Source organism: Ictidomys tridecemlineatus, chromosome 2 (assembly GCF_052094955.1).
Source record: "Ictidomys tridecemlineatus isolate mIctTri1 chromosome 2, mIctTri1.hap1, whole genome shotgun sequence".
NCBI lineage: Eukaryota > Metazoa > Chordata > Mammalia > Rodentia > Sciuridae > Ictidomys > Ictidomys tridecemlineatus.
Window position 1 is genome coordinate 4,328,349 of NC_135478.1, and position 13,914 is coordinate 4,342,262.

The window sequence follows — 13,914 nt, forward strand, 5'->3', positions numbered from 1 at the left end:
TTCTAGATCAAAAGTGGACAGACACTTGGAAAATCACCAGTGTCTATTGTTTATGAATGTCTTTGGCTTGTGTGCCCATCTATGGAATGTGAAGTAAGGTCGTCCTAAAAATTCATTTACTTGTACTGAGGCTGCTGCGGTGCAGGGTGCGTGCCGGCTCCCCATGGACTCGCTAATGTTCTGTGCAAAGATGGATCCTGCAGTGGAAATTTGAGTGTGAGTTGTTTGTTTGGAACTGATCTAGGCTACATTGACCAGAGAGGGGAAATGAGACAGATGGACAGAAAGCCAACCAATGGGTGAGTTTCCGCTGTGGCCACTGGAGGTTCATTCCAGGAGGACCTCCAGGGGGCAGTGTAGGGCGCATGTGCAGAGTTGATCAGCACACTCTCCTCCATTAGGACCCCGCCAGCTGCTCCCCACTCCTTTGTTCCTGGGTATTTCTGGCCTGCTGTGTGCATTCACAGAGCAAATTTCGATGGCCAGCAGAAGTTCCCAAGAAATGTATTGTACAGGTACTCAAACTGAGACTCCCAGCGGGCACCCAGGGAACGGTGCGTGCTGAGGACAGTCAGGTGCAGCCGCCGGTGGCCCCAGCCAGCTCCTCTCTCCCTTCCAGATGCTGTGCTCCATCATTGCGGGGGTACTGCACTACCTCTACCTGGCCGCCTTCTTTTGGATGCTCCTGGAAGGGCTGCACCTCTTCCTCACCGTCAGGAATCTCAAAGTGGCCAACTACACCAGCTCAGGAAGATTCAAGAAGAGGTTCATGTACCCCCTGGGCTACGGCATCCCAGCTGTGATTGTCACTGTGTCCGCGATAGTTGGACACCAAAACTACGGCACATATACTCAGTAAGCGCCATGTGTGTTTGAGGTGGGAAGGGTATTTGCAGTCCGCGCGAGCTGCGAAATGAAAATGGTGAATCATTCTTCAAACCAGTCCTTCTTGCAGCCCCAGTATACTGTTTTTACTTTGGAAATTCCTCGAGCAGTGGTTATCACCATCTTTGGGGTTAGATCCCATTGATAAGGAAGACCAGAAAACCATTCCCCCAACCAATTCCTATGCACACAAAAATTTGAATACAACTTCTGGAAACTTAGGGAGAGGTAAAGCAAATCCATGGCTCCACACAGAACCTGAGGGCAATGTGTTCGGAAGGAGTTTGAAAAAAAAAAATAGGTGGAATGGGTTGAGATTCATTTCCAAACCACAAAGAATAACCACTGTCACAACTTTCGAAGGCCGGTGACAGGTCGGAGATCATGCTTCCTGTATGTGGCAGCTCATGTCATTCTCACCCTGACCGAATATGAACTTGTCAGTTCACTACCCCATGCACAGGCATCTGGGGCTTTCCGCACTTCATGCTTTTCCCCAAGATCAGAGTTACAAAGGGAGGAAGCCAGAATTCCCAGGCAGTGCCCTCAGCAGCCGTGTTCGGCTGCTGCCTCGCGGCAGAGGTTTGCAGAGCTCTGTGCAGAACAGTGTCTCGGAGCAGCTGGTATTGGTGGTGATGCTTGGGTTGGGAAGGGGTTGTGCGTGCGCCGGCACGTCCTGCGCGATGTTGTCCCTCTTGAATTGAAGGAGATGCCCTGCCTCTAACTTGAATCCTGTACCCTGCCAGGATCATCCAGGAGATCAAACTGTAGGGAAGAGCAGAAGCGGATGAGCTTTTGCCATCAGGGGACGGATGGCAACTATTTTCGGATTTGCAGGTCCTATGGTTGCTATGGCAACCCCTCAGGATTGCCTTTCTACTGTGAGAGCAGCCATTGACAGTATGCAAACGAAGGAGTGCAGCTGTGTTTCAAAAAGACAGTGGTAGTTTAGATTCAGCCCGGGGCTTCTAGCTTGCAATCCTTGTGCTAGAACTTAGGTGTGGAAGTTTTTCTGCCCCCTGTTAGCTGAAGCTTGTTATTTTTTCCAGATTCACACTGCCAGGTCTCCTTCTAGAATAAATTATACTACCTTTACCAACATCCGTCACGACAGGACACACAGTGGTTGAGCAACAGAGCTTTGGATATGAATGTTCAATTAGTGTTGGTTATTTTATGGTAGTAGTTAAATTATTGTTTTTTACTCTCCGTCTCCTTATGACAATCATTATTGCCATAGTAACTACATTGACAGAACCTGAGCTTCACACACAATTACATCTAATCTTTCGTACAAGTTTTGTGTGAGGAAACGACAACACTCTAGTGAGGGCAATCAAAGAAGATTGAAATAAACGGAGAGGATATTCCATGCTCATGGATAGGAGGGTTCAATGCAGTCAAGACGTCAGTTCTTCCCACTTAAGTCTGTAGATCTGATGCATTCCCAATCCAAAGCCCACCAAAGTATTTCTGGATATTGATGAACTGATTCTAAAGTTTACCTGGAAGAGGAAGAAGACCCAGAGTAGCCAGTGCAGAATTGAAGAAAGGCAAGGTTGGACCACTGGCGTTACCTGACTTCAACCCCAGTGCTTTGATCAGTCGCACTTTACACTTAGGGAAGCCAAGACTCGGTGCACACAGCTCGTGTCAGATGAGGTCAACGTCTAAAGCCTGGGGTCTGAACTCAGTGGCTCTTTGTGCTGCTGGGATCTTGCTCCAGGAGCCTCTGTGCAAACCCCTTCCCCTCGGGAGGAAGCCCAGCTAATGCTTTTCTTTTGCTCCACAGCTGCTGGCTCAAGCTCGATGAAGGATTCATCTGGAGCTTCATGGGGCCCGTGGCCCTCATTATCTTGGTAGGTGGTAGTTATTTATGGGCGTGCTGGCCCTGGGTTGACTTAGCATAGAGAGTGTTTCTTATCTGCTAAAGCGGAAATGAGATAAAGATTAAGAAAATGCAGCTCAACACGACCAAACTCCGTTTCTGAAAATATTGCCATCAGTCCTGTTGCCACGGCTTTCTCCTAGTGCACCAGCTGTTCTTTGAATAACGTAGCCCTTTGCTGCATTTGCAGCCTTTAGAAAGCCCCGCACTCATTCATTCAATAAAATGCACAGAGCAACCCAGTCTTCTGTTTGCCAGGAACATCCCGGTTACACCTGCTGCCTGGTGTAGGTGTCGGTAGCAGCCTCCCCCTCTCCGCGGGTGTCATTTGGATGATAAGTTATGGAGCACTGCAGGACTGAGCCCTGGGCAGCACGTGATAGACCTGAGCATGTCCCTGGTGACCCTACGGAGCTGGTGTCCTTTGGGAAAAAGATTCTCAGCTCCAGCTCAAGTTGGGTTGTTTGAAATGGAATAGAAAGAAAACTCCAAGCCATTCTCTTTCTATGCTGTTTCCACAGATAAACTTGGTGTTGTATTTCCAAATTCTGTGGATTTTGAGAAGCAAACTTTCCTCCCTCAATAAAGAGGTTTCCACCATTCAGGACACCAGGTAAGAAGTTACTGGAATTGGTGACAGCCACGGATTTGTCCGGCAGGAAAGAGTATGTCTATTCACAAACATGACACGGGGCTGGGCGTGTAGTCCAGTGGTAGTTGGTGCTGGCGTAGACACAGAGGCCCTGGGTTCTGTCCCAGACAAAAGTCAGACGTTCTTCTCATTCCTGACAAAGAGGGACAATATGCAGAAGTACAAACCGGGCTGTGGACATTTGGTGGTGGAGGCCTGGCCTTGCCTAACACAAGCAAATGTCTAGTTTCAAGTCCAGAAATGCCCCCTGACCCCCTCCCCAAAAGAAGTAAGCACCCTGATTTTCAGATAGTTTGATCCACTGCTTTATTTCTTTATTCAAGAAACATTGATTGAATGTCTCCTTGGTATAACATTCTTCATATTGAATTGCTAGCTAGAGTATCAATATTATCCTTTTTCTAACCTCTGAGAACCCACTCTCCTGGATTGTAGAAACTGTTCTCAGTGGTGCCATCTAAATTCTCCATCCTAACAAGGGTAGATACTGGCCTTTACCAATAAACTCCAGCCTATGAGGTGGACATTACTCTTCCCACGGCCATTATGAGCCAACCAGCCAACTGCCCCGCTTCCCCGAGAGTGGCAGGGATGTGGGTACAACGTGCAGCAGAATCTCTCCAGCCTTGGGCCTTGACTTTGGTCTCATCCACTTATCGACCAACTTAACATCACTTGTCCTCCGTGCCGTCTCTCCCAGCCGGCGGCCAGGGCAGCCCCACTCCATCTTATCGAATACTGTTTTTCTTTGTTGCGTTGTGTTCTGAAGACAGGACATCGCTCTCATCCAAAACCTCTCAACACAAATGTTAGAAGGCATTTCTGCAGATCTTCCAGTAAGGCCACGTAGAAGCCTTTGCAGAAAAATCATTCCCGAGGGTGGGAGAAAGCATTATTCTTAGCGGAGGTGTTTGAGAACCGTCACCATCACCTGCCTGACCCTCAGGCTGTGCAGACCTTGTGTCAGTCGCTAACTGAAGGTTGCTGTCGGGTTAGACGAGGCCCTGTGCTCACTCCCCGTGTTCAGTTAAGCTGTAGCTACTGTTGCTCTTTCCCCAGGGTCATGACATTTAAGGCCATTGCTCAGCTGTTTGTGCTGGGATGTTCCTGGGGCCTTGGTTTCTTCATGGTTGAAGAAGTTGGGCAGACGGTGGGACTGGTCATTGCCTACCTGTTCACCATCACCAATGTCCTGCAGGGGGTTTTGCTCTTCGTGGTTCACTGCCTCCTGAATCGCCAGGTAAGACTAAGGGTTGGTCTTCCCAGCCTAGCCCCTCGTCCTGTTGAATGGCTGTGTGCATTCTTGCCTTTCCTTGGCCTTTCATGTTTGTACTGAGATGTTGCCTTGTATTTGAGAAGGGGGTTCAGGGGCTCCTTGAGCGTGCTGTGCCCTCGGGGTTTCACCCATTTAGCATCCTGACATATCTCTTAAGAACATGTGTCAGTCAGGATAAGATAGACTACGCTGCATTAACAAATAGTCCTTTCCTAATAATCCCTGCCGCCAACCAGTCTCAGTGTTTTACAACGATAAATGTTCATTTCTTGTTCATGATGCATGAGTATGCTGCATGAATCTTGTTTATTGGTCTACATGGTCTTCACTCAGGCTATAGTATGGCTCCCTGACTACAATATTGTTGGTCTCATGGCAGAGAGAAAAGAGATCACGACCAAATGAGGCTTACCCCGCTTAATATTTCTGCTTGGCTGTGACACACGTCCATCTATTCTGCTACCATTTCATTGTTCAAAGGAAACTGCATAGTTATATTTGAGCTCACCAGGGAGGGGATGAATAATCCTCCTGTAATGAGGAGGGACACTGGAATATTGGGTAAATCTACCACAAGCCCAGAGAGACTTCATCACTAATCCCGGGTCTACTACTGAGTAGGTTGCTATGTAACCTTGGGCAGTATGCCTGTTCTCCTTGAGCCTCCATTTTCTCATCTGCAAGTTAATGATGCATACCTCTAACTGTTGAGCATTACCATCACCACCATCCTGACCATCATCACCATCACCTTCATTATCACCTGCATTATCACCGTATATCAAGTCCTTATGGCGTCCGATGTCATCAGCGTTCTCTTGGCCCAAGCTCTGTCTGTAACACAAGCTCCTCTGTTTCTCAAACTTCTAGGTGCGAATGGAATACAAGAAGTGGTTTAGCAGGGTGCAGAAGGGTGTTGAAACGGAAAGTACAGAGATGTCTCGCTCCACTACCCACACCAGAATGGTAAGCCCAATATCAATATCTGTGAAAAGGTCCAAAAATGGGGGAACTTGTGAAGAGAGAAGGGGAGGCAGTAAAGTGGAGGACGGTCAAGGGGTGCGGGTGGGAAGGGGAGGGGCCGCAGGATGAAACTCTCCGAGTACATCTTTGGATGGATGACAGTGAATCCCACTTCTGTACATAACTCACTGCACCAATTAACAGACCAACCAGAGAACAGGAGAAGACCACGGGAGCACAGCGAGGGGCTGGGGACGGGGAGGAGGGCAAGGGGAAGAACCGGGGTGACTCTTAAAATGAGCCAAAGGCTCTCAGGCATCATGATGCCCTTACGGAGCTTTGGGCCTTGCAGAATTCCTAGCTGGTCTCTAGGGAAGCTGGAAGCTTTGGTTAATTTCTGAGGGATTGATTTCTCCTCTCCCCTTGTTACCTCCCCTGCCCTCTGCCTCGTAGGAGGAGCCAGGCAAGTCCTTGGAACTCGGTCACTGAAGACACCCTGTCTATCTGACTGATGCAGCTCCTCCCCGCTCCTCAGCTGGGGACCGAGAACTGGCTTGTGTCCACACGCTCGTGTGGCTGCACAGTGACTAGACTAACACCACCCTCTCTCCCTTCCCATGAAAAGTGTGCACTTGGCTATTTTGGCTTTTCTTTCCAGAGAAAGAACGGGGTATGCAGGAGGTATGGCGCCCACCTTCATGTGCAATTAAGTGCAACGAGGTGTTGGAAAGATGCTTTTCACTGAGGGGGAAAGTTGGTGGGTTTTCTTCCTCCAGCCGTTGTCACCTTGCCTGGGATGCCAGAACTGGGGTCTGGAGGCCACTCACAACCCCCCTCTGGCTTCTCTGCTGGTGTCCAGGTCTTGCACCTGCGCTCCAGGTCCACACAGCCCATATGGAAACACAGAAATGGGGGCAGAAGCAGCCACCACCCTTGTCTAGGGACATATTGTCAGGAGAAATCCTGGGCAAGTCACTGCCACCACCCCAACTTTCTTTGCCAGGTGAATCTTTGAACCTACGTGTATACCTGGGCTAAAGACCATCTTGTCTCCTAGTGTCGCTTTTCACAAGTCTCAGCCTGCCACGGCAAGGGCTTGGCGCTATTTGTTTTGATGCTCCATTTTTCATTTCTTCTCCAACGTTGTTGATTTTGGGGTGTATTTGTTTCAGCACACTAATCAACCCATCACGGTCACCTGACTTTATCAGAGGACATTTTTCAAAAATGTTTTAAATTATAACGACTGTCCACGTTAAAATCACAGGCAAGAGTCACCAGAGTTTATTTGAGGAGATTTCAAATAAATTGAAATTTGGTGGTTTGATGTGTGTTTTTGAGTCATGGACGGATGATTGTGGCTTTTATTGCTTAATGAGCTCAAATATCATCTGCTCGTGGCAACAATGTGGCCAGGCTGTGACCACCTCTCCCTGCTGGCTTTGCCATTATGTGATTCCCTTAAGGTTACGGTTCAGGGGCATCACCTATTTTTGAACTGTGTGCATGCAGAGCAACGTTTGATACTGTGCGATGTCAGGACTTAGATGAATGAAACTTCCAAACAATGCAACCAACCTTCCTGGGCGGGCGGCGAGTGCTGGTCCTTGGTGCCCTCTTGCTGCTGATGCTCTCTGGTCTAGGTCAGCTCTCGGGACGCTGGCTTCTGTGTTGGACGTCTGTGCCCCCCACACCGAGGCTGCTCCTCTCCTCCCTCCCTCTCCCATCCCTGGTCTTCTCTTAGAGAGCCATTGGCCGCCCCTTTCTAAACCCTTTCCTTATTCAGACTCCCGGGGGACTCTGCCTTGGCTCCTCAGCTCTCTAAGGTCTGGACAGCCTGACCTGCCCCTCACATGCCATGCCCCGTGTCACAGATGCTGGCACGTGTGAGTGCTGGTCACAACTCCCTGGGTTATAAACTTCTTGGAAGCAAATATGAAAAATACGGTCGATTACTTGCTCTTTGCCTTCATCTAATTGTTACTTCCAAAGTGCTCGGCAGTATCCATAGTTCAGGCTGGATAATTGCTTACTTGGAAGGGGCTGTTTTTAGCATTATCTGCTCCCAAATAAGCAATTTTCTATTAACTAGATGCTGGAGACAGTTTCCACCAGTCATGACAACCAGAACTGTCTTCCAAACATTCCCCTGGGGATCAAAGCTGGTGAGGAGCCCGGATGCAGGGACTGGCTCCCAGCCAACCACAAAGTGGCAGTGTTAACCACGGACTTACGAGGTGGCTTTGCACAGGAAACTGGGGAAGAACAGCCTTTCAGTGTGCATTTGACGGCAGAATCAGACCCACAGCTACTTTCTGGGATTAAAACTGTGTAATATGAACGTCTGTCACTAGCATGTAACCTTGTCACTTAATTTTGAAGAACTAGGTAACTGCTGAATTCTACCTTTTCTTTGAACCGTTCTGAAACCAGCTATCCTGAAATGTTAGAAGAGGCAACAAGTTTAAAAAGTCCAAGTTGTGGAGTCAGCCTGGCTGCCTCTCAGAACTCTGCACAGAGCAAATGTGGACGTGAGCGCAGTGGGCTCAGCCACCAAGAACAGGGAGACAGGTCAGTTGCAGGAAGATGGATGGAGCTGGAGGACATGATGTTAAGCAAAAGGAACCCAGGCTCATGTGTGGGATCTGGGTGGGGGTGGGGAAGCAACCTGAATGCAGAACAGGGCTGCTAGGGAAGGGGACGAGACCAGGGCAGGGCAGGAGAGTGTTAAGGGGACGTGGTACCATCAGAGCACCTTGCGTGCAGGTGTGGCGAGGCCACAGCAAACCCACGTGTGGTCAAAGAGCATTTGCTGCTGGTTGGCATTTGAACAATCTGGAGGAGACAGAAGCCTTGTAAATATGCGAGCAGAGCCTGTGAGCTGAATAGGGCTCTCAATGTCCAGAGAATAAAGCAGTGTATTTTCACATTCTCCATATTCTGTGTTCCCTTTGGTACACTGTAGGCAGCAGGATGCCTAGCTCAATAGTCATGCAATAACTATTCATTCCGTGATGGGTGGAAGTGAGTTTGTGCAAATCCGTGGCGCCTATTCCACATCCAACTTGAACACGGGTCCTCAAGGGGCCTGGGAGTGAACGCTGGATGAGCTCCGGTGCGCAGCGTTGGGATCATCATGTTTTCTTGGTAGGAGGCTCTTGATGGAAATTTGATTTTGAATAACTACAAAAAGAAGGAATTTGGTGAGTGTAATCTTGTGACTTCTATTTCCCTATTGTGGAAAAGTGAACCAAGAAAGATAAAAGTCAATTTCATTGTTAACCTTTATGCTTCAACATAATATACATTTTTAGGAAAAAAATTATTGAATTTTTTTTTATTGGTCCACTGTAGTTATGCCCAATAGTGAGGCTCACCGCGGCCCGCTTGTGCATGCTCATCTGGTCAAGTTCGCTCCCTCCGCTCCCTTCCCTCCCTCCCCCTCACGATGCCCTTTCTCTGCTGGTCCCTTCTCTTTTCACGACGTTCACTTTCCCGTTTCTTCTCTTGCACGTCCACGTGGGAGAGCAAACATGACCCTTGACCTTCTGAGTCTAGATTCTTGCACGTAACACGAGGCCCTCTTGCTCCATCCATTTTGCTGCAAATGACATCATTTTCCTGTTGGTGTTGGCTGAGCTCCCCTGCGCCTACTCGCCACATTTCCTTAACTCACTGTCTGTGGATGGGCACCTGGGCTGGTGCCACGCGGTGACAGTGGGGAACTATAAACTCGGGGATGCCTGTATCGCTAAATACCAGGACACCCCGTGTGTCTCCGGGAGAGTGAGAGAGATGTCTGCTGATGAAGCTTGTTCAGGCAGTGGCCACTGTACACACCTGTGGCCCCCACATGGCCAGGAGGAGGTGGCCTCTAAGGGGGTGATCTGCCTGTGACCGGGATGAACGACTCTTCCAGACACTGGTGGGCATCCAAGGCAACTCCGAGGGAGCTCTCTAAGGTCATTAGGCAAGATGGCAGGAGGGGTGGCGGGGGACCTCGTGTTGCCTGCTCCAGTGTCCTGCGGGCACTGCCCACCCCACAGTGGAAGAAACGTTTACCAAAACCCACTTCCTCTTGGAGCCAGGGTGCGTCCGCCAGCTTCCTTAGAGGTAAGTGTGGTCACACAACTGAGCACCAGCTCAGGAATAAGAGCCGCACGTGGCTGCTCCCAGGTGGGGCCAAACCCCCACTTCTGCATGCAGTCTCCTCCTCCCGGCTCTTGGGGATGGAGGCGACCTTAAAAGGTTTGGGGGGGGGCACGCACGGGTGTCATCAGAGTCTGCAAACTACGGAGTTGAGGGAAATTACCGTATAGATCAAGAACGACGCCGCTGGACTTCAGCTGAAGCAGCCTGACCCCAAAGAGAAGGCGGACAAGTGTATAAAGTATTAGGAAAGAGGAGTGCTCTGTGCTATGGGACCGTGACCAGGGGGGCCTCGTCTGGACCTAAGCCTTCCCTGAAGTCTCCCTGAAAGAAGAGAGTCAGGTGGTATCTAGAATCTAGACCTATAGGATCAGGCATAGCAGGGATCCTGTCCTACTTGTAGAGTTTACTGGGTGACCTTGGGCAAGTGGCTTTACTACTCTGAACTTAGTTTCCTCATGCACAAAACAGAAGTGACAATTGAAGCAGGTGCTTTTCATTCATCCTTCAGGGGCCCCCAGAGGCTGAGTTGTGAGGTCCAGAAGCTCAGTGGGTTTCTGATTGGAAAATATGGTCATGAGCTCTAGAGTGATTTAAGTACCTCACACAATGAGAAGTCCAGAGGAGGACAATCCTATGTGAGGGTCTCCATCCATTAGCCATCTCTGCCAACCTCAAAATGGTGGAAAGCAGCCAGAGAGTCTTCCAGCATCTTCTCTGTGTTCTGGGCTAGAGAAAGGCTCTAGTGGAATGGACTTTTGGATTGGTGGCTCTCCACCTGCTCCTGCTCCCCAGGCTCATGCCGGTCCATATAGCATCTAGCTAGGGTGACCAGTGTCCATTCCCTGCATCAGTCAGACTAGGGCAGTGGGACAGGCTGTCCAGAGGCCAAAGTCAGTACCCAGAGATGGCCTTCAAGGCACCAGGCTGTACTGAGAAGCGTTTATGAGAAGGTCTAGTGGTGACCGTCTCCCTGCCCCTCACTGCCCACCTTCCTCCCTCTCGGGGATTTGCCCAGCAGCAGTGACTGGTGCCTGTCCTTTCCGCAGGGCCCTCGCTCTGCCCCAGTCGCTTCTCCGAGCATCATGCACTCAGTCTGCTTGGATAAGCCGCGTCCCAGGGAGCAGCGGCCCTGGCGTAGGTGTGAAAAGCACCTTTCTGCAGATGACATTTGCTTGTCCTGGTCCCAGTGTGCTTGAGAGATGCCAGGGCCCTCAGGAAGACACCTACTGCGCTTCCTGCCCAGCCTGCTCCTCTGTTCCCTTGGCTTGGCTGGTTCTGGGGAATGGAAAGGTGGCACTCGGGGACGTGTTGTTCTATTGTCCCCCTTTTCTTTAAAGACAAACCAGACTGGGACAGGAGAGATTCTTTATCATGGAAAGCTGGGGTGGCCGGTTCACCCGAGTTACCTAACTCCCCAGCAAGCACAGAGGCTGGTGGTAGGTGTCTCTGGGTGACTCCGACAGGGAGCGTGGTGATTGCGGTTCTACCAAGAAGTGAAGCTGAGTGGCTCGTGAACCGGGAAGTAGGAAAGACTGATGTTCGTGTGTGTGCTCCAACAGGCAGGGCTGGGCAGGCCAGTGTCAGGAGACCATTTCAAGGTAATTTCTGAGTGCCACCAAGACAATGCGAAGGCGGGAAATGGCAACTGCCCCCACCCCCGGCAGATCTCATTCTAGACCTGAAGTGTCCCTGCTCAACCATGGCTCGTACCTGCCCCCCACGAGCTCGCCACTGAGTGCACAGGTTGGGATTCCAGGTCTCCTTCTGTGGCTTGGCTTCAGTTTACTTATTAAAGTTTTATTAAGCACACAGGGCTGGTGTTGTGGCTGCTGGTTTGGTTACAGCATCTCAAAGTTAGCAATGTTCTCTCCACTTGCCTGGCCTTTACCTTTGGGCGTCGTGTGCAATGAGGGGACCAGAAGGTTCTGCAAGGGGAACAATGAGTGGGTGACACCCTGTGGAATCGTGTGTTTCTTACAGAGTGTGAGCCAGACACTGGGCCCAACTGTGGAAATTCTGCCCTCTGGAAACCCTGAGGCTCTTAGCAAAGTAGCAAATAAGATTGTACAGTTTCCTGCCTGTTGTCAGAGCTGTGGATAAGAGAATTGAGTTTTTCGTGTGTGATGAGTCTTAAAAGGCTTTTTTTTAAATTTTGGTTCAAGGAAACTTACATTTTATTCCACTAGAGCGGCAGATCTGGACTTCTAAGTGCGTGTTGAAATAGGCAGGTACAATACTTTTACGACTTTTCTTTATTTCTAGACACTAGACACAATGTTTAATTTCTCTGGGAACAGGAATTACAGTTAAAGCAGGGTCCTCAATGGGAGGTGGTTTGCTCCCCAGGGGACACTTGCTGATGGTCTTCTAGTGCCTTTTATTTGACTGTATAAATTGGCCATATTTATACGAATGTTAGCACTTAATGTTTTTACCCTCAGATGAATTTCACCTTTAATTTGATAATCCTAAGGATTTTGAGAGCAAAAGGGCTTGGATGGTTAAATGCTCAAACATAAGTTGTATTTATAGGAATTTATCCCACATGGAATCTGCAACATGGATTTTCCAGGTGTCCAAGAACCTGCACATGTGTGTGGAGGGGAGTGGGGTGGGGCCGGGTGGATGGAGAGGGTTAATGCTCCTGTTGGCTGCCTTTCCTTTGTGCTAATAAATAAGCGTAAAGAGGAAAGGTTCGCTCAACCTCTGGTTCCGGAAGTCTTGGTCCAGGTTCCATTGGCCCTGTGGCTTCTGGACCTGGGATGAGGCTCCCATCTTGGCAAGAGCAGGTGGTGGAGGGTGCTGCTCACCACGTGGTGCCAGGAAGTAGAAGGGAGAGGAAAGGAGTGGCAGGGTCCCAATGTCCCCGGGACCTAACTTCTCCCCCAGGCCTCTGGAGGCCCCACCAACTCCCAGAGCTCCTCAGGCTGGCGACCACCCTCCATCTGTGGGCCCCGGGAGACCCTCGTCTGAACCACGGCAGTTACTGAGCACCTGCACCTACCCCAGGTGCTGACAGAAACCAGGAGGGAGAAGGACACATCTCCTACAGCAGGTGACAGTATGGCAGCCACCTCTGTGTTACCTTTACATAGAGATTTCTCCTGTTTTCTCTGGATTCCTTTAGATCCAGAGCTAGTAAACTGCAGTCCACTGTCTGTTTTTCTAGAGCCCTTGCAGTCAGAGTGGTTTGCATTTGTGATTTTATTTTCTGAGATGGGATCTTGCCGTGTTTCCCTGGCTGGTCTCTCATCCCTGGGCTCCAGGGACCCACCTGACCCAGCTGAGTAGCTGGATGACAGGTGCATACCACCATGCCTGGCTTTATGATTTTTTTTTATTGTCATTTTAACAGCATGTGCTCCTGAGGTACAGTCGGATACCTTTTATACACACGTGTGCAGGGTGTGACGATAAGATCAGAGTAACAGCGTTCCACCCCCTTAAACGTTATGAAGTTGGTTAATATGTAAGACGGTACATACTTGAGTGTGATATTTCCACACACGTTTGTGATATGTGCTGACCGAGTCGGGTCGTTCGCGTCTCCGTCTCCTAACCATCCCTCTGTTGGAGCCTGCAAGCTCCACTCCTCCAGTTGTGCATAAAACACGTGACAGCTTATCGTGAGCTGGGGTCCCTCCCAGTGCAGTAGGAGGCTGAGACCTCATCATAGGAAACAACTTCACAAGAAAAATACTTAGTAAGGTGTGAGTGGCATTTAAACTTAAATTTCAGGGCCCACATGAAGCTCTTGGCCATGCCCGTCGCCGGTGGCTGCTTTGGTCCCGAAGCCGTGGCGCTGAGCCGTGGTCCCCGAGAACCCAGCCAACCACCTTCACGTCGGGTCCATCACAGGAAAAGCTGCGGAGCCACACTTCCAGCTGCCAGTTTCTGAGCGTTTTGAAATACAGATCTACACACGCCCATGAGAACCGTTCTTCGTGGAGGAATGATTCACTAGGAGCCACCAGCAAATGAGGCTCAACCTTCAAATCATGTGCCTTTGAAACATGGAAAGTGAGAAGACTCAGAGAGACGCGGGGTGCAGAGGAGAGGCTCTGGGGACAGGTGCGGTGATGGCCACGCCTGCAGTGT

The 13,914-nt window shown here is 49.9% G+C and overlaps 1 protein-coding gene across 1 annotated transcript in view; it reads left to right on the top strand.

Moving 5' to 3' along the window:
• The window catches only part of LOC101960595 (putative adhesion G protein-coupled receptor E4P), a 29,989-nt gene extending 23,003 nt beyond the window's left edge, over window positions 1-6,986 (top strand). Inside the window, exons 12-17 of the mRNA XM_040290564.2 lie at window positions 620-855; window positions 2,678-2,744; window positions 3,295-3,386; window positions 4,485-4,665; window positions 5,572-5,667; window positions 6,118-6,986. Of these exons, the coding sequence (XP_040146498.2) occupies window positions 620-855; window positions 2,678-2,744; window positions 3,295-3,386; window positions 4,485-4,665; window positions 5,572-5,667; window positions 6,118-6,153 (708 nt within the window). The 3' untranslated portion in view covers window positions 6,154-6,986. The remainder of the gene's footprint in view (window positions 1-619; window positions 856-2,677; window positions 2,745-3,294; window positions 3,387-4,484; window positions 4,666-5,571; window positions 5,668-6,117) is intronic.
• The last annotated feature ends 6,928 nt before the right edge of the window (window positions 6,987-13,914 follow it).